The sequence below is a fragment of the Podarcis filfolensis genome, assembly GCF_964270895.1.
Source record: "Podarcis filfolensis genome assembly, chromosome: 6".
Lineage (NCBI taxonomy): Eukaryota > Metazoa > Chordata > Lepidosauria > Squamata > Lacertidae > Podarcis > Podarcis filfolensis.
The window spans coordinates 86,970,649-86,997,866 of NC_139609.1; the positions used below are offsets into that span (position 1 = coordinate 86,970,649).

Here is a 27,218-nt window from a genome sequence, read left to right on the forward strand (position 1 = left end):
GAAACGATGTCTCCTTAACTCTTCCTTCCCTGGGATGTAATTATTAAGGTTACAGGACATGTAATATGGGTTTGGGTATTCTGTGCAACTTGTAACAACTGTCTTGCTGCTTTACATGTCTGTACTGGTATTTCAAGCAGCAAAGCCATTTTACTTATTACTCGCCACTTATAGCTAAATCTTTGTTTTCTTGATAATTCCCCTAATTAAGAAATTAATTAGGCATTTCTAAATTTCTAAATTGATAGTAGCATAGCGAAATAACCACTGTGGTATGAGGCTGTCTCCAGATAAAAATAACTCAAAGTTGTGCCTCCATTAACATGTGGTAGATGAGGGTCCACATGTATGTGTGAACAGACTTATGAGCAAATTCAGTAGTAGGCAGGGGGTAAGCCCACTGAACTCAATGGGGCTTACCTGACCAAATATGCTTACGACTGTGCTGCAAGTATATATGGAAAATCAGATTAATCAAATAAAAACATGAAAACACCATAGAAAAAAAATCACTCCCTTCCTTATATACATATATACACAATATATATATATATATCGTGACCACACAATATACATATATTGTGACTACTAGAAGGAGAAATGAGATTAGAGGCTTTTCTATACTGTATGTTACATCATTTATATTTTAGCAAAGGCAAAGTAAAGATAGCTGTAGTAACCCGCTTTGTCTAATTACTAGGGTATTTTTTGCTGTGAACCACCTTGAAATCTATGAATGAAAGACAAAATACAAATATAATGAATAGGAAGAATAAGAAGGTTGTAATCCTACGCACATGACATTGGGAGTTAGCACCACTGAAGTCAATGGGAGTTACTTCCTAGCAAACATGCATAGGTATGGCCTCTACATATCAAACTAATAGTTTTTTAATATAATATCTGAATTAAGGTAATTCTTTTTTAAAAATCCTCCATATTTACCGAAGGAATTGGACTTAAAACAGGTGACAAGTCTTCAGATTCAAACATCTGTGTTTGGTCCTTTTCAGGAAGCTGCATTAACTTATCCATTTTCACTAAAGCAGACACATTTTTGATATTGCTCAAGGATTCTTCCTTTTCAGGTGTGTGAAGCAAGGATGACAAAGATGACCTTCTCTCTGAAATATGATCAGGAGATTCCTCCCTTGTTCCCTTCTGCCAGCCTAAACAAATAATAAAGGCATAATTCAACATATTGGTTTGTTGATACACAGCATCTGACCACTGAACACTTAAGAATGTGCTTGTGCAAGTCTCAGGCTGTGAACTCTCCTCCCCAACCTCAACCCCCTTTCTAAATTTCAACTGCATCTTCATTTTACATTCTACTACAAACTCATGAGGGAAGGGAAGCTATGGCATGATGAATATATGAAGCTATCTAACACGCAAAGCAACCACTCATTCCTCTAGTCTAGCCCATTTTATCTTCTAGAAGGCAGCAACTCTCCTGAGGCTCAGTCAGGGATCTTTCCCAGTCCTCTTTTGAACTGGAGATTTCTGCGATCTCAAGCATGTAAAATGTGTTCTTTCGTTGTACAGAAACACAGCAAGCAATCTTATAACACTGAATACCATTAGTCCATCTGGTTCATATGTTAAACCATATTTTAAAATAAAACACTTTCTAATGCAAACAAGCAGCATGATAGTGTGTGATGTTCAGTAAGTATCTGATTTGCTTCTCTCCCATCCCTGGGAGGAAACAAACTAGAGCACTGGGTTACTGCTGCATGTGAACAACTCTTGTGATTTGTTTCTTTCCAAACAAGCCACAAGTGGAATCAATTACTGCTTGTGGCATGTTTAGGGGCAACAAACAATGAGTGATGGCTTGCTCATAATGCTAAGCCAGTACTTTGGATACTTTCTTCCAGTGCGACAGAAGCAGGGGAAGAGAAAAGTGGACACTGCTGAGCAGTGTGCACCAACACTCTGCTTCTGCATCTAAGGCAAGCCACTGACTGGTAGTGACTGTCTAGGGTTTAAGACAGATGTCTTTTCCAACACTACCTAAAGATGACTAGGACTGAACCCAGACTCTTTTTTAATGCAAAGCATGTGCTCTGTCAATGAGCTATGTTCATTTGCCATGCAACTATCACCTTTCTCCAGTTATGACACATTGCATTCCTTGACACAGAATTCTTTTCTTGCAGTTTTCTAATTGTTTTCTCCCAGAGTTTTTACTCACCAGACATTACACTTTTCATCAGAAAAGCACAATGACTTACCTAGACTGTCAGTAACAGAGTGAGTGAATTTGTTATCTCCTGTTGCTCTCTTAATTTATCAGATCTAACTTCTAAGTCTGGCAATTCAGAGGTAGCAGGAAAGAAACAGTAAAGAAAGTACAGTACTATAAAAATCTAGAATTACTTGAGTCTAAGAGATACCCAGTAGCTTTTGGAGGGTAGCCTGTGTTGCGTAGGTACCAGTAAAATATCATTTCCCCTTCAGCATAAATTGTAGGTTTTCAGCAGCTCTCAATTATTCTTAGAAAGTCTGCCCCCACCGCCAGCCTACAGAAATTGGTTGTTTTCTCTGAAGTGGAAGGCAGGACTGCTTCTAGAAGAGGAACATCAAGCCATGTTCTCCAAATTAAGGCATCTAACAAGAGCTATTAATAGGTGTCTATCCATCCAGTGAATAGTTTCCTGATGGTGCCTCAGCTGCAGAATCACAGTGTTAAGAGATGTATGGCAACAAAAATCACAAAAAAACTTGCTGGGTTTCACTGTTACAGTTTAATTTTAGTTATCCCAAAACTGTTAAATACTGCATGTTATAAATGACTGTTAGGTTTTTTTTGGTATTTTATGATTATATAATTTTATAATGTTTTGATGCTTTGTTGTACCAGTATGCATGTATTCAAGTTTCAGTATTTACTCAGTATTACACACAATAACAAATATACAAGTAAAAATATAAAACTTACCTCTCAGTGTCTCAAAAGAAGGTAGGCTCTCAGACGAAGACAGTGGTGATAACTCCATTTGTTGTTTTGGCACATTATCTTTTGATTTAGTGGACTTTTTTACTTGCTGTACCTGTTTTATTTTGGTCACCTCACTGGAAGCAACACACTGTTGTACCTTTGGTTGATCTACAGCTTTGTTTTTCATACTTTTGTGTTCTGGCTGGAAATACCAAAAAAATAATATCTGACACATTTCACTAGATACTAAGCACACTGGAGATTTTATGCTGGAAACAAAATTATTAATTAAAATATTAATTTAAAAATATTGGGCCAGATTCACTTAATGAGCCTCATCAGTGGAAGCCCTGCAAAAAGACTTCCACTTGTACAATGGGCTTTTCCATCCTTCCCCCAAAAAACTGATTTGGCAGGGGTGTGTGTCAAAAGGAACCTCCAGAACAGCACACAGGGCAAGAAGAAGGGGGGAATCATTCTATCTGGCAAACTTAAAGGCTTGCACTGATGGAAAACACATCACAGAGTGACACGGAATTCCACTCAGTGTTTTACCATTAGACAAAGTAGGAATCCAAGAGTGTAACTGTATTTCTATCATGCTATGTTTGCCCTAGTATTTTTCCTATAGCATTTCAATTTCTTCTCCTTTAACCTGGTACTAATATTTACACATTTCTCTGCCTTTTATGTTTCCCTTCTCCTGGAACTACAATCTATCATGGGCATTTATTTGGTGCTTAAAACAACAATAAATTTGTACAATTACAAATTCAGAGTGCTAGGGAGAAATGGGATCCTTACACTCTGCTAAAAAAATGTTTTCTATTATTATATTATTACAGCTTGATTGTTTAAGTTCAGTTCAGATAAGGGCATTTCAACATATTTACAATTATTTTTAATTTACTAGGGAGTCTTTAAAATGCAAACTCTAACAGAATCTAAAATAATTAATAACGCTGCACAAAAAACTACAACTTACACGTTCTTTTAAAATGTTTTTCTTTGTTAAGTGTACTGATTCCTCTTCACTTTCAGTTGATGAATCTGAGAGTTCTTTATAACGTTTTTTGGCTAGTGCTGCTTTTCTGGGTTGTCTTGATCTGGTTGGTGCTGCTTTCCCCACAGTATCATTATCACATTGATTGGTAGAAACTGGTACCTTTATTTATTCCAACAATGTACGAACATGTTAGTGATGATTTATTAATTATCTGGCCAATGAGCACATTCAGAATTTTGAGGAAGTGACATGGGGGCCAACCACAAAATGTGAGGTCTGTGGAGGGCATGGAATAACACAAAATGGCTCCCATATCTAAAACAGTCTTTGGCATGTCGCTAGTAGCAGGAAAGTATAACAGAAGTAACAGGAAAAGGGCAGGAAAGGCTAAGGTGAAACACAAGCAAGGAAAACTAAACCCTTGCTTCTACCCCCTTTTTTTAATGAAGAGAAAACAGGCAAATCAATGCGTGGAATTCATTGAACAGGAAAGACTGGCAAATCTTGAGTAAAGATAACAGGCCAGAATAGGAGTTCAAAGAAATTATAGGTCTGCTTCAAGCAAGGCAGAAAAAATGAAATGAAAAATGGCTCCTCCTTATATTGCACAGCAAACTGAATCGACTTTGCTTATGTGATCAGATTATTTATATGTCTTGTCATATGGATACTCAGTATTAATGCTTCTAAGATACACAGTTGAAAGTTTTATCATACCTTATCATTTATGGTTTTCTTCTGTTGAGGTATTTCCCCCATGCTTGGTGATACAGAATATATATCTAAAACAAAACAAAACCTTACAACATCAAGTGCAAAGTAACTTCATTTAGGCCAATTATATTCTGCTTCACTACTCAGAACAAATTTTAAAATCTTTGATTCATATGTCATTAAACATGCCCTAGATCCCCTCAATGTAGGTACTTATAGTCATTTAAAATGTGAAATCAGAGTACCATTAATGAACAGGAACCTGAGTACCATTTTATGAACAGAGTACCATTAATGAACAGGAACCTGTCATTCCTGATCTACAAAGTTTGTTCCAGTGGTGTATATTGAAAAGTAAGTGATATACTATTTTCATATCTTACCCAATCAAGAAACAGCAAAATATCACTAGTTTCCCCCACTAAATCTGTCAGGGAAAAATGTAATATCCAGTTCTAGAAATTCATCTGACATGTTTTAAGTATACTCACTGAAAGTCTACAAGACAGCAAAATAATAAGACATTTACTATCACAGAACAAAGTGAAGATCGCTATAGCTATAAACTTTGTAATATACAGATTGCGTACTTGTATCCAGCGTTTTATACTTCTGTTTTCTGGGTCTGCTATAGTCAACCAGCTGCAGTTTAGGTTTTCTATTTGATTCTCTTAGCCAGCTAATATCTGTCCTGTCATCTCTATATTCTGTATCTGTGTCACTGAAAAGGTGCTTCTTGTTTTTATTAGTTCTGTTCTATAAAATAAGAAAACACTGATAAACCATTTACTGACATTAAATTTGCAGGAGCCTTTCCAGCTAAATTACTTATGACTGAATCCTTATAACAAGTCAAACGCCGAAGACAACCAAAACCAATGAAACTAGTTTGCCATGACTGATTTAAGCCCAGTGGTTGTCAAAATGGCCAACTATGGTCCTGGGTAAAATTATTTCCCAACTGTCAACCAGTAGCTAAACCTGGGTCCATAGCACTCTCATCATAACTTAACACAGCTTAGCTAACACCATATTATAGCGGAAAAGGTGGGTAGGGTTGAGAAGGTCGGAAATACAATGGCTCCCCACTTGGCAAATCCTCATTTCTTTATGGCAGACCAGAGGGATGATGTTCCCTCTCAGGTCTGCCCAAGTTAACTCTACCCCTTCTCTCCTAGTAGTTTTTTGATTGGCTAACAGAAGAACAGAGTGGCTGCTTTGCTCCATGCTAGGCAGCCATTCATTGCCACTGCAGCCTCCTCCTCCTCCACCTCCAGCACACAGAAAGGCTCCCCATGCAAGAAATCTGGATTTGTGAGTATATTAATCTATGGATTACATTCATGATTTGTAGATGGCTTTTTGCGCCCCTTGTATAACATATTTACTGAACAAACTGTTTTAAATATTGGGGACTTTTAATTCTTCTTCTTTTGTATTCCTGGTCTTTAAATACCTTCTTATCTTGCTTCTTTTGGATTATAATTTCCTCTTTATTTCCATGGTTCCTGAAACAAATATAAAGTAAATCATGCGCTCTATTGCGTCACACGCAGAAGCGGCGCTCTACTTACGGATTTTTCGGGGTGCGAACAGCACCCCGGAACGGATTGCGTCCGTAAGAAGAGGTACCACTGTAGTAATCAAATCAAAATATATGTTCTTATACTTTTATAATCATAAGGAGAGTTAAAAGGAATTTGGGTTTAATGATCCAAATATGCTTACTTTTTCTTTGGAACATCAGTACTAGCTTCCAGTTTGGTAAGATGAATTTCTTGGATCTAAAATGTAAATACCAAAGGACATAAATCAAACAGAAATAAATCAAATCTCATTGCAACTTTTTTTTCTTGTTCATCTATTTTTGATGGTTATATCACCCAAGCAATCAAGTATTTTTATTTCCTTTTTGTAATGAAATTTACAAAAACAGACTGTATCCTTCTGCAAAAGACTATAGAGACTTAGTAAAAAATTACTGAAACAGCATAGGAAATACTACAATTGTTTTTCCATATCCTCCATTAATCCAGGCTATTTTGTATATAGCTGTAGCAATGCATAGGGTTAGATACTGATAAGCCCTTTCTAAATAAACACTTTTTACATGGTTCCAAATCTCATTATGAACCTCTGAAGTATCAAATATCCCTATTAAAATGTTAGAGGCATGGAAAATATAATCAGCTCCTTTCAATTTCATATATCCTTATAATATTATGGGTATCTGAGGGAATCACGTTTTCCATACAAATCATGCTGCCCTTTGAATAAAGCATGAGGTGAGCTGCTTCATGCAGCCTGCATTCCACCCATTATAACTGCCATATACACAGATTTCATTTGCCATTATTGCTCTACTGCTGGAGTTACTCTGCCAGAGGAGATCCTTGCAACATTCATGTTGCTTTAGGTGGCAATAGGAACACATCGTTTTCTCTGGGCTTCTAGTGACTCTCATTTGGAAGCAGTGAGCAGGTGGATAGACAATGACAGGCTATGGTGTTTGGACTATCAGTTTTAATGCAATCCTTTTATTTCAGTGAGTGATTTTATGTTATTCCGTCTATGTTTATCTTTGTGTGCAAAATCTCTTCTACAGTTACCTATGATGCAGATGAGAATCTGAATGCAGAGCTAGCAGGATGAACTCTTTGATGTATTTGATGCACCTAAATCTGAGTGCCCTGCTTGTTGTTTAGTTGCCTGTGGCTTGCTGGATTAATGCATTATCATTAATTTTTAAAAAAAATCATTATCACCAAAGGAGCATGCTTAATAAAATGTTTTTTTAAAAAATATGCCAAACGGTATATCACTTATACTATGTAAAAAAAATGAAAGTGGGCCAAGATTATGTTAAAATGGTATTATAATTATTTTTTTACCTAAGCGATCATTCATTTACATTAAGTGCAGTTTGTGCCCTCTAAATTTCTTCCAGTTTGGGGATATGTCTGGAGCTGGAGCCGGAAAATTTCAAAGGCACATGGTGGCAAAAAAGATAATAATCAAGTGCACAATTCAAAACTGTGCTGTTGCATGGGATACAATTAGGAGGTACCCTTCTGTCAACGGTGGGGCTTCGCCACTATGGGGGCCTCACTGTTCCTGTTGTAAGCATGGGTGTCTTGGATCGCTGTTGCTGCTGGCAGTAGTTAGTGGAGGGCTGCAAAACAGGGTGCCACAGAGGCAGCGTAGGACCAGCTATGGATCCAGCCTGAAGATATAGCCTAAGGTTAAGGATGTGGCAGTGAATCTGTCACTCTGTGCTTCCCACCATTAGGACTGCTCTTCCCATTATAACGGTATTACCAAATTGACTGCCTTATGTGGGCTGCTATACCCTACCTAATGTAGGTAAAGGTAAAGGGATAAAGGGACTCCTGACCATTAAGTCCAGTCGTGACCGACTCTGGGGTTGTGACGCTCATCTCGCTTTATTGGCCGAGGGAGCCGGCGTACAGCTTCCAGGTCATGTGGCCAGCATGTCTAAGAAGCTTCTGGCGAACCAGAGCAGCGCACGGAAACGCCGTTTACCTTCCCGCCGGAGCGGTACCTATTTATCTACTTGCACTTTGACGTGCTTTTGAACTGCTAGGTTGGCAGGAGCTGCGACCGAGCAACGGGAGCTCAACCCGTTGTGGGGATTCGAACCGCCAACCTTCTGATCGGCAAGCCCTAGGCTCTGTGGTTTATAATTAGTAACACATTATTTGCTACAATACTAATCTTACTCCAAGTTTTACTGTAGGTTCATCAGATCCACTCAGATTAAAGTTGTAGACATCGTCCCTATCAAAAGAGATAAAACTCTATTCAGTATACTCTTCATAATCTAAATTATTGTACTTGTATGGGATGGCGCTTTACTTACATAAGGTGCCCAGTAGTTACGTTAAGCAAAGTAGTAGTTTTTAAACTTCTAGAACTTCTGCTCTGACTTTTTTTCTAGGCATAAAAGAAGAGTTAGAAAAAAAACTGACCAGTGGCATTAATACTCCTCCTCAACTCATGCAATCCTCTCTTACTTCAACAAGACTTATTTAATTATATGAATATGTAAAGGTTGCTTTTTGGCCTCATGAGGCACCCCCAAATAGGTTCAAAAACTTAAAGATGAAATATCACTGAGGAGTTTTAGATCAGTAATTATTAATAAGTGGTTGAGCCAAACATTAAATTTACTATATGAATGTATTTTTATTCTTACATATTGAAACAATTGTAAAACAAAATTTTAATATACCTCTTTGTATAGAAAAACAACATACCTTGCAAACACTGAAACCTGATTTATTTAAAGATGTGCTGTAAAAATAAGTAAAAATATTATAATAAACCTATTTCACACCAGAAAATTCATTAGTAAAAAACATTTGCTTTAATGCTATGTTTTAGGGGAATTAAGTAATACCATGGTAATTAAAGCAAGATCAGTAAAATGTTGTAATTCTAAATACATTACTAGCCTGCAAGTAACTACTATAAAAAGAAAATATGTATAGAATATGTATATGTATAGAATACCTCCTGTTAGCAAAGAACTGGCACAATTTTCTTGTACTTTTTGCACCATCCATTCCTTTGTATCGGTTGCTGATTTTACTTAGTAACATTTCTGTAGTTTCCATCATTTCTTTTTGTTTTGCTTTCTGTAAGATTTTGAAAATCTGATTAGTAAAATAGTACAGCTTCTACAGCACCATTCAGAAAGTCAAAGGTTTCTGTATACTAGTAGGAAAATGAAGAACATTCATACAACACGCAGGAAATCTCTGCTCCACTAAAGCCATTTGCAGTTATGATATTAACAGCAGTAAGGAGATAAGTGTGCATAAAGCTGAGCAAAAAAAAATTTGGGAGTTGTTTTTTGGAGTTTATCAGCTGGATAAACAAGAAAGCTTTTGAATGGAATCTTTCCAAAACTTTTTTAAAAAAAAAATCCAGCAAACAAGCAAGCTTCTTCCCCCATTCATATTAGTTCTCTCTAGAATTACAGGATATGTCTCTTCCTACATTTTATTTTGTAGATCAGGGCTGGAATCAGTCAAGGATGGTGGAACTGTAGCCCAACAATATCTGGAGGGCACCATGTTCACTATCCCTGCTGCAGACAGTCTCCATTAAGTGACAATAATTTTAAACACGGGTTTAGGTACCAGGGCACTTGTAAATGCAGTCAACTTTAATGATAACATTTATGAAGCACTTACCAATTTTAAGGAAAAATATCTTTTGAAAGTGATAATGTTTAGCAGTTTACAACCTCTTTGAAATAATATTTTAACCTAAAAATTTTATGATATGTATGTATGTCATGGTTTGGTTGAACACAGAGGAGTGGTGGGAGAAACTAGCTGGGGAACCCAGTTCAGAGTGGCGGTTGGACAACTATGACACAGGGAGAAGAATGGGAAGAAGAGGTGTCAAAAGTTGAAGGGTAACAGGGCTCAGTGAGTTGGGAGCTGTGGCAGACAGACAGCATGAATCAAAGGCAGAAGCTGAAGCAGACAAGTGGGAAGAGGGAGGTTCAGAGGCAGAGATGAGAGTAATGGGTATCTCCACCCCTCTGCTGCAATAAACTCCCCTTCCCCCTGAACCAGAAGAGGTATGAAACCAGAAGAGGTATGCAAAGGCATCATGGAAGTTTTAAATGGGTGGCATTTTACTGTGTTTTTAATATTTTGTTGAGAACCGCCCAGAGTGGCTGGTGCAACCCAGTCAGATGGGCGGCATATAAATATCATCATCATCATCATCATTTATTCAAGGCAGGCTGCACAGAGGTGCAGTCTCTGACTGCTTGAAGAAGCCCTGGAGGAGAAACGGATGGCTGTAGGCAGGCGGGACTTTTAGTCTCGGCAGCTGATTTCATGGAGTAGGACCTACAGGGCATGAACTGCTGTGCTCATTAGGCCTGAAACACAGACAAGTTTGTGAAGATCATGTAGCTTTGGAACTGTGTGATTTACTGACCAGCTTGGTGCGTGACACTGTACCAATTTGAAATCTTAACAAACTGGCAGGGTTCCTTGATGTAGTGATTATATACAACTTATTTAAAAAGTCTAAAAAGTCATGACTATGATTTCCAAATAGAAAAGTAATTCTGAGGCTGCTTTGCCTTCTCTCATTTTACCTGATCTGTTTTCTTGTCAGTTCCTTTTCCAAAAGAAACATCAAAGCTAGCGTCATCATTGGTTTCCATAACGAATTCTGAGTGTCTTGAACTCGTCGTTGCTTTAAGTGATATTTCATGTTTATCAGGAGCAAGCTTTATGCTGTCATCTTTTGATATGCTCTCATCCAAATGTTTAAAACTGCTCCGTGACTCTGTGCTCTTTATATTGCCAGTTTTTTCTGGTATTTTACTGATTTCATTGTATTGCTGCTCCACAATTTTTCCATAGCTGTGATGTTTGTTTTTCAGCCCTGGAGAAGGCATTTCAAATACTGACGTGAACACTCTTGGCTTGACAGCTTTACTACATGAATTAGGACCTAATATACACACATACACAAAATGAAGTTAAAAATGGGATTTTAAGAAAAACCCGATTTAACACTTTTAATAAATGAAGTAAAAGTTTAACCTTGATAGTCTGTATTTCCCAGTGCACTACTATTCTGCTTGTTACAATGTGATATTATCTGCTCAGGTACCCAACACTTCTGTTTTTTCCGAGTTCTAGCTTCTGCAACAGAATTTTCCAGAATGCCAGGTAACCTAAATAAAGCAAATGGGGAGAAAATCCTACTTTTATCACTACTGTATGTGGTTGTCCCTCCCTGCTTATTAAGAGGCTTTGTGAATCATAGGTCTGTGAAGTTTTGGGCTCTATTGCAATGAAAAGTGCTCCAGAAAAACACTTCTCTTTTTTTCTTTGGACCTAAGGCCTATAGACTACTGTGAACCAATTGCTCAGAAGCCGCAGAGCTAACCTGATTGTCTGTATAAGGCAGAGTAAAAAACTTTAAGGTTCCTCGTCTCCAGGAACCACATAAAATCTGTTATGAGTGGCCTGCCATCTTCCTGAAGAAATGCAAAAGCCACTGGTGTCTGCTCTGCTCCCCTGCAAAAAATGTGGAGGCTTTGAAAGAGTAAGCCTGACTTTCTCAGCAATCAGCAATGCCTTCTCCCAAAGCAGTGCTCTTAGACACAAAGTCATCTACTGCTTGCCTGGCAAGTAAAAGCCTGGATATGTTGGGAAAGTGGAAGACACAGAGACTATGCCAATTAGTTTACTCTCAGAAGGACAGTTATCTACAGAAAAAATCCCACCTCTTGAATGACAAACCTGTAAAGATGGAAAAACACAACCAGGGAGTGACCAATGAAAAGAAAAAGACAGAAGTATAAGGAAGAAACATAGATAAAAGAAAATACAAAAGTAAGGGGGGGAGTTCATTTCTTTTCCTTCACAGAGAAAATACTTAGCAAAGAGCAGTTCTCCAAGCAAGTTACTGCTGGGGTGATGAAAGGAGAATAGAGTTAGAAGGTGGGAGCCATGCATGCCCACAGAGGGTGGGAGCAGCAGGGCAACCACCAAAACTGTAAGCTAGCTTTAGAACTTAACTGAATTATCTTTGCATGGGCAAATAACTGGCCTGTGTGACTGTGCATGAGCTACAAAGAACTCTTGCACTAACCAAATGCTAACTTCTTTTAAGAGTTGTTTTTTAACCTAGTAAGCAAGGCGTAAGGAAGGCCAAAAGAAAATATGATAAGTGACAGCCAAAGTTTCCAAGCCACAGGCTGGAAGGGATTCTGGACCCCACCCTGCTAACATCCATGTTTTTGCTTGAGAGAGAAGATAACTGATGATGGGCCTATCTAATGACCTCCTGACATGAAATCAGAGCCATCCACCAGAGTATTCTGCTATCAGTACTAGTTAACATTTAGATTTACTGTTTATAATTTATTTCGATTACTTACAATGATTTGTCACTTCTTACTACCAGCTGAGAATCAGGAACAATATCCATCAATTCATCTAAGTGAAATATAGACATAAAATTAGACTTAAAATCTTCATCTTGTTAAAGATTTTCCATCCAAATTTTATTCCTTTTTAGAACATTTTTAACCGACTCTTCAGCTGCAAGAGCTGCATACAATCAACTGAAATGAGGCAAATATGAAAATAATTTAAAAGCAAAACTAGTGAAACGTGTCAAGCAACTTGCCTGCTTTTTGTTTTTCATTAGTGTTTAAAACGTCTTCCTCATAAGGCATGTTTTCAACATTTTGAATTGGAGCTTGCTGTATATAAACACAATAAAAAATTATTGATGTAATTAGCATGCATTTATTTTCATCTCAAGTTTCTCAAATATTGTTCAAACTGTTTCACAGGTTCAAGCACAAAATACATAAGCTCTCAAAGATCAATATCACATATCCTAATAAAACATTTTTTAAAAACTTACAGTACAATGCATGCAGTACATGCATGCCCAAGGGAAATCCTATTGAGTTCAATGGGATTTATTTGCAGGTAAGTGTGAATAGCCTGGACTAATTAAAAGGAAATTGATATGTTAGGTAGCAAAAAAATCAACAGCAGACAGACAAAAAAGCATCTTCCTCCAACATACTCCTTCACTTTGGGGCTTTGGAGCGGAACTGATAAAGTCCGAGCTCAATGAAGGTTGGCTGGATTGACATGCACATACAGAGAGTGCTATAAAAATTAGCCTTTTGTGTTTGTATTTGTCTGGAATTTAATGCTGATCTATTCTGCAATAGAGTTAAGTAGTCCAAAGTCCACTTAGTCTTGATTTATTAGATATTAGACTACAAATTAAGCTTCTGAAAAGGAGCAAACAGTGTACAGAAGGATTCAGTAAGAGCAAAAATAATGGCTTTGAGATTTCTACCTGGCTAAACTCAAAGTGTAGGCCAGCTGTCCCATAGCGATGTCATAAATCCTTGGCCAATGTGTTCTCCAGTATCACAAACCTGGTCCCAGCCAGCCCACATAAGAATGGGCAGCTCTTTGCCAGCTTCAACCAGTAGTATTGTGCAGTTCTGAAGCTTCCATGTGAGTCTACCCTAAGTTACACAAACATATAACTACCTTTTTTGCAGCAGAAGTATTCTTTCTTACAGACATGGTAACCGAAGATAGAGGCACATAATCATCTTCTTGATTGAAATTCACTGCCCTTTCCTCAGTTATTGAGAAAATATCAGTTCTTCCCACAGAGCTCGTCATTTTAAGAGGTGCTTTAACTCTGCCTTTCAGTGGAGTTGCTGGAAACAAATCCACATTTGAGTTATTTTAATGAAGTTTGCATGTTCTGTGTTGTTTGTGCCAAACTGCAGCAAATGGGCTTACTACAACTTGGATATTGAACACAGCAGAACTATTAGTCTCTCAGTTTTAATCTTTAATCTGGAACTCATTACATGCCATGGGGGATCTCACACTATACCTCTTCTTGCTTCAATTACTTGTGGGAACCACAAACACCTTGGAGTCCCAAATTCCATTTAAAAATAGAAAAAAATGTTGATTTACAGAATCAATATGGAGGTCAGCATGTAAAATGACATATGTGAAGTACCAAATGCAATGTTTACAGAAGATTAAATTGTTTCGTTCAAATAAAGAGATTAACACAGGCTACCCAGATCCTGTTGGGCGAACCAAAAAGTTATACTTTAGAATAGGATTAGAGACAGATATAGGCAGAGAGCAGGAATGTTGCTGCGAACATTTCTTTTAGTGGACATGAAGGATGCATTCAGAAAACTAAGAGTTAGTCATCATCTAGGTCAGGTAGTGGGCACATGTCCAGGTTTTCGACATATCGCTCAGCTCCGGAGTCTCTGCCCCTGGTTCTGACCGTGTCTTAGCTGAAGTCAGAGTCCCAGAGCATAGTCATGGCACAGTAGGACTGCCACATTCTAAGCTTTTAAGAGCCAGGTGTAACTGAGCTTGGGAGGGGGGGAGGAATTGGCATTTAAGATGACAGTCACTTTCCTTAAGTCAGCAACTTGGGAAACATTAAAGATCATATTGGAAAGATTTGCCAATACACTTTGAAACTTAACCTTACAATAAAAGTGCTTTTAAAAATAAATCCTATTTCAAATATAAGCCTACTACAGGCACAAAACAATTTTGAGGTCCACTTTCTTATTATGCTGATCTCTTAGTTTCAAGTACATGTCATAAAAAGCTATTGTCAATATCAGAATTTGGCAAATCTGTAGCTGATCAATCCAACTATTAGGACTACTGTCTTTAAGGAAAATCTGTCTCCCACCATAAGAAATGTAACATTAAAAGGTAAGAGGAATACTGATGAACTTGCTTGGTTTTCTAGATTGGAATGTGTATGGGGGTCAACTCTAGTGTTGAGAGACAGTGTGATGTAAGAAAGAGACAGAAAGCCCAGGAAGATCTGGATTCTAAAACCAGGTTGAGGAACCACAGTGTAGACGTCAAGCACATTCTTTGCATGCAAAAAGTCCCATGTTCAACTCAATCCAACACATTTCCAGTTAAAGGGGTCAGGTAGAGGTGATGAGAAAAACTTCTTTCTGGAAACATGGCTATTGCCAGTCAAAGTAGACAATGCTGGGCTAGAGGGACAAACTTGATATAATCCAGTTTCCTATGCTCTTAACCCACCTCTTAGCCAAGAAGCTCACCTTGCACCACTCACAAAATCTTTTATCTCTCATAGAGGTGTTTTTTGGGGGCTGGGCAGAGGGCTGGGGACAGAGGGCATCTCTTTAAAGGGAGGACAGGTGTAAAGATTTATTACAGTTAAAAGTCAACATATAGATTTAACCATTTATCGACTTTAAAAGCTTAAGACTCTGCTACTGTAATTTGATAGTGCCTTTGAAGAGTACTCAGTATCTATAACTGCAATTTGCCTTATGACAGAATGGGCCATCAAAAGCATAGATGACTATAACTTTCTGCCAACAATGCGAAATGATTTTGACTATTAAGTCATAAATCACTGGGTTCCTAGTTGAGGCAACTTTGCACAAAATGAGGCAATTTTCAATTACTTCTGCAACAATTAAGATCAAAGCATCGCCTGATTTCAAACCACCATGAATCAATATCAAACAGAAAAGGCACACATTACTGTTCTCTGGCTTCTCCATAATTATAGACTCCCCTCCCCAGAGTTTTGCCAGAGCCTAGCCTGTGTCCTACATAAATGAATAAGAAAATGCTTGTGGAAACCATTAGCAGGCTCAATAAAGGAGGCCCATTACTTGAGGTACATAAAAAGCAACTACTGGCTGATAAAATTCAAATAAAAAGATGCTTCATTGCGACTTAATGCTGGAAAGTGCTGAATACAACACTAACATTTGAGATTTAGGAGGAAGAAACTATATATTCTATTAACATCAAAGGCCCTCACATATGCACAATCATCTTTCTTTGATATATTTCACATGAAAGGAGGCATTAAAGAAAGTCAAAAGATTAAAATCTTTAAGGGTGCAATGACTTATGTTGCTTCTGGTGTTACTGTTTATGCCTTATTTTGGATTTGAATATTTCCCCCCCCCTTCAAACAGCTACACTAGCAGGAGGATATCCTCACTCGGTTTGCTTTTCCTACTCACTCCGTAAGGCAGAGCTGTTCAAACAAGGCAACAAGTATGCCCTCTGTGGAGAGCACTTTTCTTGAGTGTTTCCTGGGAGAGCAGTAGCTTCTGCAACTTGAAGGATGGAAGAAGGGAGAAAAACAGAGAGAGCTGGAAGGAATGGACTGCTTTCACCAAGGCAGGAGAAAAAACTGAGGAGATTCACTACACCTCCCACAATTCTGCTCTCCTGCCTTTGTCATAGCTTGTAATCATTACCCAACCCAGTTAACGCTTCCTTAACCCATGGAAATGACTTCTTTTGCGGTTTGTGGTGGCTGAGGAAGCCAGGAGCTTCTTGGCATGATTCTAAAAAGCTGTTACGGCTGCTTTTGGTCCTAAAATTGTGGGGGGTGCCCTCTATAGACTGTAGCAGAGAGCATTAGATCACATCTAGTAAAGGCACCAGGTGTCAGGTCTGAGAGGCTATTCCCAACGAGGGCTGACTTTGGTTTAACAGCGTGACACAAGGCAATGTGGTCCCCAACTGTTGTCCTAAGACCTGCACACACCCAGTGGCAAAACTCCAGATGGAGAAGTATTGTCCTAAAAAAATTATGCTTTTGAGCAGCATGAAAGCCTTGAAGCCCTGCCTGTAGGACTGGGAGTAGTGGGGTGACTGTGGTCTGAGTCACCAGGGTTCAGGAAGTGAGGGCAGTGTTATGTCATCTTGTCATCTTATGATGGATGTTGAGGGCTCATTTTTATTTATGTGAATTCATATGCCCATTGTTGCAGGCAGAGCCCTGATTAGGGTATATCAGCCATTTTTGTACAGTTTGGGGGTTTTCTGAGTTGTATTTTTCCCTTGCCTCCTAGGTTAAGCATATATGTCTGCCAACACAGCAGAGCTGTATCTCCCTCACACCTAGCATAACTGGAGTACTGGATTGCTCTGCCCAAAATCTTATTAAGGGTATTTTATTCCCCCTCCCAGATGTTGATCATAATTGTTGATGTGTTATAAAAACAAGGCATTTTTCATAGCAGATGGCTAATACAACAGTAAATTACACCTTACAACATTGCATCTAACTTACAAGTATTAACCGCTGGTAATGGACTTGGCATAGACAACCTGGCAGCAGACAGCACCACCATTGATGCCTCAGACACTTTCCTTTTGCCTGGATTAATCTTGAAATAAAACAGAAAAGCATAATTTAAAATAATGCCAATCTAACCTTGGAATGTAATGTACATTATTTTCCTTTGCATTTTATTATACAAATTACCTTGGATTTAACCGTTTGAAAGTCGCCCTTATTAAGTTTCTGATTCATATTTTCCTGTGTCTGAAGATACTGATGTGGTGGGGAATGAGTATCTTTATCTTCCAGTGGTTTACAGGAGTTTTCTTCCAAAGGAGATACTTGACTTTCTGGTACAACAACCTGTTCAGTGTTTTTTTAAAAAATAAAATCCCAGTTCAATACTAATTAATTTATTAAAAATATTTCAGATAAACTTAATGGATAAAAGGATAGAAGGGAAGGAGGGAAGGCTTTGATTTTGGGGGCTTTTCAGTTTAGAAAAAAGGCAAGTAATGGGGAGCATGACTGAGATGTGTAAAATTATGCATGACATTGGGAGTAGGATTAGAACACTCACATGCAGATTCTGAATAAAATGGTAGCCCCAAAAGCATTTTGTTTAAAATGCGCACATGCAAACAACCAGCTGTTCTGCTGGGATTTAATGTGAATGGATGAGTCACTTTTAGGCTTTTGAATAACAAGGTTTTCATGAGAAAGACTTGAACAGATAAAGAAATGATAAAATATACACCATCTCAGACAATAATGCACGCATTCCATATTTATTAGTCAGAAGCTTGCTTTTAATATTATCCCATTATAAACTGAAATACAAACCTGTGATTCACTTTCATCAAAAATGACATGTACTGTTGTTTTGGCAACTGACATAGTATTCTTCTTTGTAAATCCCTGAAAAATTTAAGTAGTAAATATTTCACAATACAGTGGTACCTCAGGTTACAGACGTTTCAGGTTACAGACTCCGCTAACCCAGAAATAGTACCTCGGGTTAAGAACTTTGCTTCAGGGTGAGAACAGAAATTGCGCGGCAGCGGCCTGGTGGCCCCATTAACTAAAGTGGTACCTCAGGTTAAGAACAATTTCAGGTTAAGAATGGACCTCCAGAATGAATTAAGTTCTTAACCCGAGGCACCACTGTATAACAGAAAATACAAAATAAAAATAATTTATAGTAAGTAGGGAAAACTTTATTTTTGCAGTTTAGGCTCTTTACACAAAGAAAGAATGCACTTTTTAGATTATAAAGGACTTTTTTATGAGACCTCTTTTTGTGTTTTCTCTTGGGCAATGACTAATTCACAAACATTGTTGTGGGGGAAACCGTCAATATTATTATTATTATTATTATTATTATTATTATTATTATTATTATTATTTTGCTTTTTGTCATTTCCAACTCACTGGAAATTGCTTCCGCTTGTTCAGGACACTTTCGGAAAAAGTGTGTATGCATTTTTTTGTGAGGACAGTATGTTTGAATTGTTGTATCACATGTTAGCTTAAAGCCTTATATTAGACTAACACAGCACCCATGGTGCCACAGCACTTTTACTGGTGTCCCTCAGCAGGGGCCTCAGATTTCTGAACTTTTATTTAAAAAGAAAGACTCCAGCCCTCCTAGAAAGAAAGTGATGGGGCAAAATGTTCAGCTACCTTCTATGCGATTTCTGTGAAACGAGAGACTATAGTGCGTCTACTTTGTATACCTGGTATGGAAGAATGCTTCCTGTTACTATTAGACAGCAGCAGTATGTACGTGCGTGTGAAATTAATATTGTGTGATCTCCACAATTAAGACCAGGACATAGCTGACTTCCAATGGTAAGCATAAGGTGATTGGGGATGGCTGTCTCTAGTTTTGTGTTCTGGCATGCCCACACCCATAGCAGCAATTTTGTAACCAGTACCCCCAGTACTCTCTCAAAATTTGAAATGTGGTCCAAAAATGTTCGTGACCCCTGTATTAGACTGTTTCTCATTTAAAAGGTAATTTATTGTACATTTCTATTCTTTCCCCCATTTTGCTTAACAGTTGCCTACACAAATCACCATTGCTTTATTCTGCGGCAGTTTCAGAACTGGAAAACCCTAGCTTAATTTGGGACAAGTGCTTGCATGCGGTGTTCATTTAGGAATAACTGGCAATATATAAATAGAAACAGAACCAACTATGAAAAGAACTATAATCACTAAAAAGTGAAACGTCCATTTTTCAGTTGCTAGATAGAGGATAGATGAGAAAGGAAATTGGTTTGCTTTTACCTGACGTTTATAGGCACCATAAACCTTCAACGCTGCATCCACAATTTCCAATGCCGAATCAAAATGCAGTATTATTTTCTCTCCTTCTTGGATACCCACAGACATTGGATTGTGTAAATGTATTGTCAACAATTTCTTGTTGTCTTTCTCTAGGCAAAAATGAAGCGTGTTCATATTAAATTGTTATTACTTATATGTTAATTATTTGTAAAAATTGCAGAAGCATGCAGCATTCAAATAAACTTAAGGGTTGTTGTGTTTTTTAAAAAAGAAATGAGTAATGATCACACCATTGGTTCATTATGAATCCCATCCTTCCCTTTTAATAGAAACAGTAACTGTGAATAGAAATAAATTTATGTGCTCAATACCTTCAATAATGTATGTTTTTACTTCTTCTTCAGGGATGCAAACAGTTTCCCACTGATGACCCTAAAAATAACATTTGATGAAAAGGGATGAAAGTTCTTACTGTATTTTTGTTTGCTTGCATAATATGGTGTTAAAAGGCATACATTTCAGGTTAACAACTAGTTCTCCTGGAGCACTACTTTCAGAACACTGTGGAGGATTGTGGACCAGCATGTCAACCAAATCTCTAAGTGATCTGCCAGTTTTTTCTGTTACAGACACCACTTTCCACTCACTTTTTTATACCTGCTCCCTTCCCCCAACTATCCAAAGTGGGCACGTGGGCTATAGGAAACTAGGTACGTTTGATTGAGTATATGGACACATCAGCTGGGGAGGAGCAGAACAAGGACTACAAAAGGCCATGCAGCCCCTTGCCACACCTAGTGTAGTTTTGAAAAAAGTCTACATCTACTAAATCCACTCAGCTACTCTAATGTACCTTCATAGCAGAGCTTAACTGATTTTCTTTGAATACTGAACTATCCCTAAAAAATTAATACAATAAGAAAACTTAACCTACACCATCATCCGCAGCAACATAGAAGGATACACTTTTGCTACCAGTATTAAAATCAATCCAAAATTCTTCAAGGTTGTCATCTGCTGGGATCTGTAGCTAAAGGAAATTCAATCCAAATATAAAATTATAAGTGCATGTGTAATGGTGTAAGATTTCTTACTAAATACACAATAGTTTTATTGAACAGGTAAGGCCTGTATACTCAACCCTTTATCTTGCACATCATATCCAGAACTTCATTCCTGGTCCCCTAAAACTATTGTTCCCAATTACAGGAAATATTAATTTACTAACCAGGATCAAACTTAGTAAACCGACATCAAAACATAGTTCTCCATTTCAAAGATAATGGGGAACTGTGACTAAGATGCCAAGAGGACAATGTTTAAAAGGAAGAGATGTGGGGGAGCACACTAGTCAAACACTCATTTCAACATTATTAAATTTAATAAACTAGGAATGCCAGGTCCAAATTGGCCCAGAATTTTATGTTGATGTCAAATCTCCAATGTCATAATAACTCATTTGCCTTTTCATTCCAAAGAACCTCTACTTTTTTGACAATCAATCAAACACATATCTCTGTTTCAATTTTAAACAAAAACACCAATAGTTCTAATAAAACAAAAGATACACAAGACAAAAGAAATGAACTTACCTCATGTTCACAAAGCATAGCTGATAAACAAGGATAGGTAAAAACCCTGTCAAAAAAGTATTTACAGAATGAAGATATGTTCATTTCCCCCCTCATCACTCACACAGGTAATTGTTCCCACTTTCCATTACCTTTTCAAATGGGAAAAAATTAAAGTCCTGCTTATGGACAAAATATTTTCTAAAAAAATGTTTATATATATTTTCCCCACCTGGTTGGAAGATTCTATTGGAGAGATTAAGTTTCTTGCCTCAAGCAAAAGAAGGAACAAACTGCAAAAAGTGGGTACCTGTCATATCTTAACAACATTGCTTTTCCACAAAGAACCGGTAGCCACAATGACACTGCTGTTCTGGGTTGCTGTGGAGCAGGTTTCTGATATTTTGCAGACTTCAATAAGAGTTTTCTGCAGAAAGCAGTGACCCGTTGGGTAATCTGACTACATCCAGTATAGGGCCTTATCAAACTGCTAAACTTGGCCTGGAAGCAGTTTAGCAGCCAGTGCAGATCCCACAAACAAGGTGTTATGACCTTATGAAAGGTCAAATCATATCACTGCATTTGTATATATCTAATGTTGCATTCTTCTCCAATGAAAAAAGTGTTTTCCATTATTATTATTATTAATTACATTCCTATACCGCCTGACATCAAACGATCTTAGGGTGGTTCATTGCTAACTTCATACCTTCTTTTGTCTCCAAAAATGCCATTCACCTGGTTAAGGAACTTTCTGCAATCCTGTTAAGGAGAAAAGCAGCATAAGTATTGCAATCATACCTTTGCTTTGAAATACCCAGTATGTGAATGTGACTTACTGTTTCAAACTCAGAATCCTTAATTTCTTTAAATGCATTACTAACAAACTCCATTGAAAACCATTGGCTTGCCAATTCTCGCCTCTGTTTTTCTGATGTCATTCTGCACAAAGCTTCTGTAATGGCAACTTGGAGGTCATAGTCTATAATGTACAAGAGGAATAATAGCATAAAACCTCCTTCCAGGGATAAATATTACACTTGCTAACTAGTTGCTTAAATTTTAAAAAATGATACAATGCATGATATATTGCATAAGGGAAATGGGTTATGATAGCCATGTAGCTATCTGGGCTATTGAAAAACAAACTGGGCTACTGAGAAACAAAAAGGGTGCATAAGTATGATTTGGGGGACCTCAAGGTTTGCAGAAGTAGGTATAACCTATAGAGGGAAAAGCCTCTAAAACAGCCCAGTGAGGACTGAGCATACTCAGTACGTTTTTTTAAAATATGAAGATGCTTCATAACTAGAGTCCTTGAGTGCCAATGGGGATATCTTATTCAAAGAGTGGAAAAACCCAAATTTGAGATGCCTCGGATTGAAGATGAAGAAAACAACACCTAGCAGATTGTGAAAAAGCTGAACTTTAATACAGCTAGATATTAACATGAAGTACATATTTTGAATAATTGTTATCTACATAATTGGCAAACAGAGAATAAAAAGACCTCTCTCTTTCATTTTAGTTACTTATCTTACATTTCTATGATCTTTAATTATTGTTTTCTTTCTGTTAATTCTATCTATATTTCTGTTTTGATTTTTGAAGTTCCCTATCTTAAATTAAAGGAAGAGACATACAGGAAAGTGATGGAAGGGCCTTGCACGAGATTATCTAAGCTAATAAACATAAGTATCCTCTGCACTTACCCCCAGCTTCCAAAATTCTCTTTCCCATATCATTCCTGAAAAACAAAATATTATGATTCAGGTGTTTTTCTTTTGTTTTTAAATTATATACTTTTGTTTAATTATTTGTGCATCCCCTTCATGGTGATATCCACAATTAAGAATATCTTATTCCAAAAAGTCCTCTTTTCTGTTTATTTTTGGGCTGATTTTTGTAAAAATAAAAATAACGTTTGGCCTATCTTTATCAGGAACACTTGAGGGAACTGGGTATATTTAGCCTGGTAAAGAGGAGACTGAGAGGAGATATAATCGCCATCTTCAAATATCACAAGGGTTGTCACATGGAGCAAGCTTGTTTTCTCCTGCTCCAGAGGATAGGAGCCGAAGTAATGGATTCAAGTTACAAGAAAAGAGATTCTGACTAAACATCAGGAAGAACAGAAAAGTAAGAGCTGTTTGACAGTGGAACAGACTCCCATGAGAAGTGATGGACTCTCCTTTCTTGGAGGTTCTTAAGCAGGGGTTGGTTGGCCGCCTGTCATGTTTGATCTGGCTGAGATTCCTGCATTAATTTACATTGGCTTTCTTTACACTAACATCTTGTGCATAGGATTGCTTCTTATGCTCTGTGTTCTTTCTCCTTTGATACTGCTTTCTAAGAGCAGCTTTCTAAAAATGCTTAACCCAGAGGCTGGATTGTGCCTAAAGAATACTTTAAGCCATGTCAACAAAATGATGTTGCCACAAAATTAGATTCTCTTACCAAGGTTCTAGTTTTATGAAAAGGGGAAATACTTATGTAATTATATTAAAGATTAAATAATTACATGACTTCTTGCATTTCCTCTGTAGAAATAATTTTCTTTCTAGTATCTCGGGGCATAGAATCAAGCATTGTGTTCAATTTTCTTACTGCCTAAGGATAATAAAAATAAATTATTGAATATTAACCACATTAGAACAAGAAATATTTGCAATGCATTAGGTGAAAGAATATTTTTAATTGTCCATTAAAGCTATGTAACTTAAGAATCTCGATCTTAATGACTGCAGATCTTAAGTGTTTATTGTGTAATATATAAATCTGAGTCTAAGGGTACAACACAGGGTTATCAGTTTAGTGGAGCAAGAGAAATTCTTCTCTGCTAAAGTCTGGATAAACTATGTACCCACAATCTGCAGAAGAACATGTCAGTCAGGCCTTTGTTGGACAAGTATGTGGCTGACTATACACAATGAAGCATCACTAAAAATACAAAAGCACTTTTCAAAAGTCAACCCTAGTGGCTGGTATGTCAGCTATGATATCAGCTATGTGCTGATAGAGTAGCCAAAGAATACATAAGGGACTGAACAACAGAAATTACATAAGAGAAAAGGAAATGTTCTTGAAAGTGCTTGAGGAAAAAATGGATGTTAATTTATTTAAATTATAAAAGTGGTATAGTGCTAGCAGAGAAACATTTTTCAAAAATATATAGAAGAAATGCATCAAAATAGACACGTTAAAACAAATGGACACAGAGATCAGAGAAGTAGGTATACGTGCATTATTTCTACAGTCTTTTTAAAAACTGAATAAAAACTTTTTAAAATACTCCAGGTAAAAGGGTAATCATTAAAACCTAACATTATTCAGAATAAAGAAATTTCTTACCTCCTGCTGAATATAAATGTTAATTCTTTTATCAGTAGCAAGTGTGCATGTTCGCAAAACAAAATTTTCTAGTACTTGTATTTTACCTAAACAAATATTGTAATATATCATTTACATAAGTCTCTACAAAGCCATATGATTATATTTTTTAAAAACTGGCAATTATAGTGTGAATAAACACTTTTAAAGCCTTTCATTTAGAAAGCAAGCAAGCTTTATAAATATTGTCTGAAGTGACACAAAACAAACAGGAATTTAACATACAAGCATTCTAAATTTCAGCCATCTTTAATTTATGCAACCTGAAAGGAACAAGGAACAGTAAAGCTCATTTGCTAGAGCTTTTGGCTGCATCTCTGTAGAAAGTTTGGCTGCTTAAATCTTAAATCAATGGGATTTAAGAAGACTGTATAGAGGATTGCAGCCTCTTTCTCTATAACGATTCAACAGTAGTCCTTTTCATTTCTAAAGAGAGCCACAAACTTAGCATCTTTCAAAGCTTGTAGATTATCTGAAACTTCATAATCCAATAAGGTCGCCATGTGTCTTACTTTATATAAGACAGCCTTCTATTTGAAGAGCTGTCTAGTCCAAGATAAAGAATTATAAAGATAAAGAATTATAAGAAGCAGCAGTGGGTTTCTTGAAGAGGCCCACCAACACACAACATCTGGACAGCAAACTAAGCAAGCACACAGTTTACCTGATCACAGTATTCCCCATTATAGTGAAATGTAATGCATTTCTATTTAAATTACTGTAAAAATACCTAAGGCTGTGTACATCCTCCCATTTACTATTTATCCAGTGGCCTCCTAGCACTGTTTTGGGAAGTGGTATACACACAAAATTAGCCACAATCCATTGCATTTCATAAGAAGATGAAACCAGATTCATCCAAATTGGGGGGAAAATGACTTGGCTGCATTTTAAGCCAGTTGTGTGTACACAGCCTAAATGTGCATCCATCAATTTTTCTTTCTTCCTCTCTCTGCATAAATTAGTATATGCAAAGTTTATAGAAGTCTATTTCCTCTCCCTGCCACTTTTGGGGATGCATTTTCTCTTTATGACAATGTGTAAGTGCCTTCCCCCAGCCCAGCATCTAGGCTATTTGGCTGTAATATATAGAATACACTCATTACTGATTAATCAAAACACCTATAGGACCAACAGTATATGCAACTAGAAATATAATAAACATAATTATAGTAATTAGTTTCAGGCATACCTTTACTGCTGGTATCATGTACTATCTACAATTTAAATAAACAACATATTAAAATCACTCTGCACAATCAGGACTACTAATTTATTTGTGGAAATGGATTGTATCCAATGGTGATTTTGTGCTATTAAAAAGCAATTCCATTCATCCAAGGCAGAACCTGAATTTTGCTAAACCCAGAGGTACAGCATTTCAGGAAGCAGCTTTTTAGGAAACAGACAGGCTGCAGTGAATAGGAAGGATCAGCAAAAACTGGGTGCCCCAAAGCCACTGAATTCTGCTATCAATGAGAAATCTTTAGAATTGTTTTCTGTTTCTGTTTAGGCAGACCCCAGAAAAATACACATGTAATAACTATATTTTCACAAAATTATGCTGAAAAAGAAGAGGAAATGGACAAGAAGAGAAGATACAACCTAATGAGATTGCTTATATGTACATAACTATAGTTTACATTTGAAATAAGCAAACAGGAATTTTGAACATGATATCCTTTATCTGCAGATGGGATAAACAATGAAAATCTAATTGGCTTTTTAAGACAGTTGGATTTCTTGTTTTCTTAAAGTTAGATATTTAATTATGACCAATGAGTTAAAATAATAAACATAGAAAAGCTTTCCCCCAAATATTTAATAAGTACATCTTATAAATATTTAATAAATACATGTCAGTTATGGAACAATGCAAGAGGTGCATATTTACCATAAGAACATCAAAGAAGTCTTCAAACAGAGTGGCAAATTTGTCATTCTTTTCATTTACTGTGTTTTGAATAATTTCTTGAGCCTTTTCAAACCAATTTACCATGTAGAGAAAACATAAAAGGTTTGTATAAGTATACATTTAAAAGTTATTATTATTTCTAGAATTCACCAAGCTGCTTTCCAATTGAAAACCAAGGGTAACAAGCCTTCTTTTGGCGCAAGGGCAATGTGCAGTCATGGTCAACTTTGCCTCATCCCAGTGGTAGGTGTGGTCAACAGAGTTTATCACACATGCTTGCATAAAGAAAAAGAGAATGAGGGAGAGAGAAAAGAAAAACACATAGGCACATAACTGCCCCCCACTCATGCAAATCAGCCTGGGGACGGGGCTCATTTCCTCTCCACTTAAATGACTGATACAATTATTGGGGAGCATAATGATTTATCATCATTATGATTTAGTGATGCCTATAGGTAAAGGTAAAGGTAAAGGTAAAGGGACCCCTGACCATTAGGTCCAATCGTGACCGACTCTGGGGTTGTGGCGCTCATCTCGCTTTATTGGCTGAGGGAGCCGGCGTGCAGCTTCCGGGTTATGTGGCCAGCATGACTAAGCCGCTTCTGGCGAACCAGAGCAACACATGGAAACGCTGTTTACCTTCCCATCGGAGCGGTACCTATTTATCTACTTGCACTTTGATGTGCTTTTGAACTGCCAAGTTGGCAGGAGCTG

General features: G+C 37.2%; 1 protein-coding gene across 1 annotated transcript in view; it reads right to left on the minus strand.

Moving 5' to 3' along the window:
* The window catches only part of SYCP2 (synaptonemal complex protein 2), a 45,164-nt gene that overhangs the window by 11,075 nt on the left and 6,871 nt on the right, over nucleotides 1-27,218 (minus strand). The window contains exons 5-34 of the mRNA XM_083618316.1: nucleotides 26,484-26,586; nucleotides 25,782-25,806; nucleotides 24,551-24,636; nucleotides 23,721-23,809; nucleotides 22,912-22,946; nucleotides 22,039-22,181; nucleotides 21,909-21,961; nucleotides 21,221-21,266; nucleotides 20,563-20,658; nucleotides 20,000-20,060; nucleotides 19,629-19,777; nucleotides 18,180-18,254; nucleotides 17,541-17,699; nucleotides 17,346-17,442; nucleotides 13,757-13,932; nucleotides 12,864-12,939; nucleotides 12,613-12,670; nucleotides 11,267-11,400; nucleotides 10,813-11,105; nucleotides 9,201-9,325; nucleotides 8,945-8,981; nucleotides 8,548-8,621; nucleotides 8,408-8,465; nucleotides 6,396-6,451; nucleotides 6,124-6,175; nucleotides 5,258-5,423; nucleotides 4,671-4,735; nucleotides 3,933-4,112; nucleotides 2,948-3,149; nucleotides 946-1,169 (exon numbers count right to left, since the gene is read on the minus strand). Coding sequence (XP_083474442.1) covers nucleotides 946-1,169; nucleotides 2,948-3,149; nucleotides 3,933-4,112; nucleotides 4,671-4,735; nucleotides 5,258-5,423; nucleotides 6,124-6,175; nucleotides 6,396-6,451; nucleotides 8,408-8,465; nucleotides 8,548-8,621; nucleotides 8,945-8,981; nucleotides 9,201-9,325; nucleotides 10,813-11,105; nucleotides 11,267-11,400; nucleotides 12,613-12,670; nucleotides 12,864-12,939; nucleotides 13,757-13,932; nucleotides 17,346-17,442; nucleotides 17,541-17,699; nucleotides 18,180-18,254; nucleotides 19,629-19,777; nucleotides 20,000-20,060; nucleotides 20,563-20,658; nucleotides 21,221-21,266; nucleotides 21,909-21,961; nucleotides 22,039-22,181; nucleotides 22,912-22,946; nucleotides 23,721-23,809; nucleotides 24,551-24,636; nucleotides 25,782-25,806; nucleotides 26,484-26,586 — 3,193 coding nt within the window. The remainder of the gene's footprint in view (nucleotides 1-945; nucleotides 1,170-2,947; nucleotides 3,150-3,932; nucleotides 4,113-4,670; nucleotides 4,736-5,257; nucleotides 5,424-6,123; nucleotides 6,176-6,395; nucleotides 6,452-8,407; nucleotides 8,466-8,547; nucleotides 8,622-8,944; nucleotides 8,982-9,200; nucleotides 9,326-10,812; nucleotides 11,106-11,266; nucleotides 11,401-12,612; nucleotides 12,671-12,863; nucleotides 12,940-13,756; nucleotides 13,933-17,345; nucleotides 17,443-17,540; nucleotides 17,700-18,179; nucleotides 18,255-19,628; nucleotides 19,778-19,999; nucleotides 20,061-20,562; nucleotides 20,659-21,220; nucleotides 21,267-21,908; nucleotides 21,962-22,038; nucleotides 22,182-22,911; nucleotides 22,947-23,720; nucleotides 23,810-24,550; nucleotides 24,637-25,781; nucleotides 25,807-26,483; nucleotides 26,587-27,218) is intronic.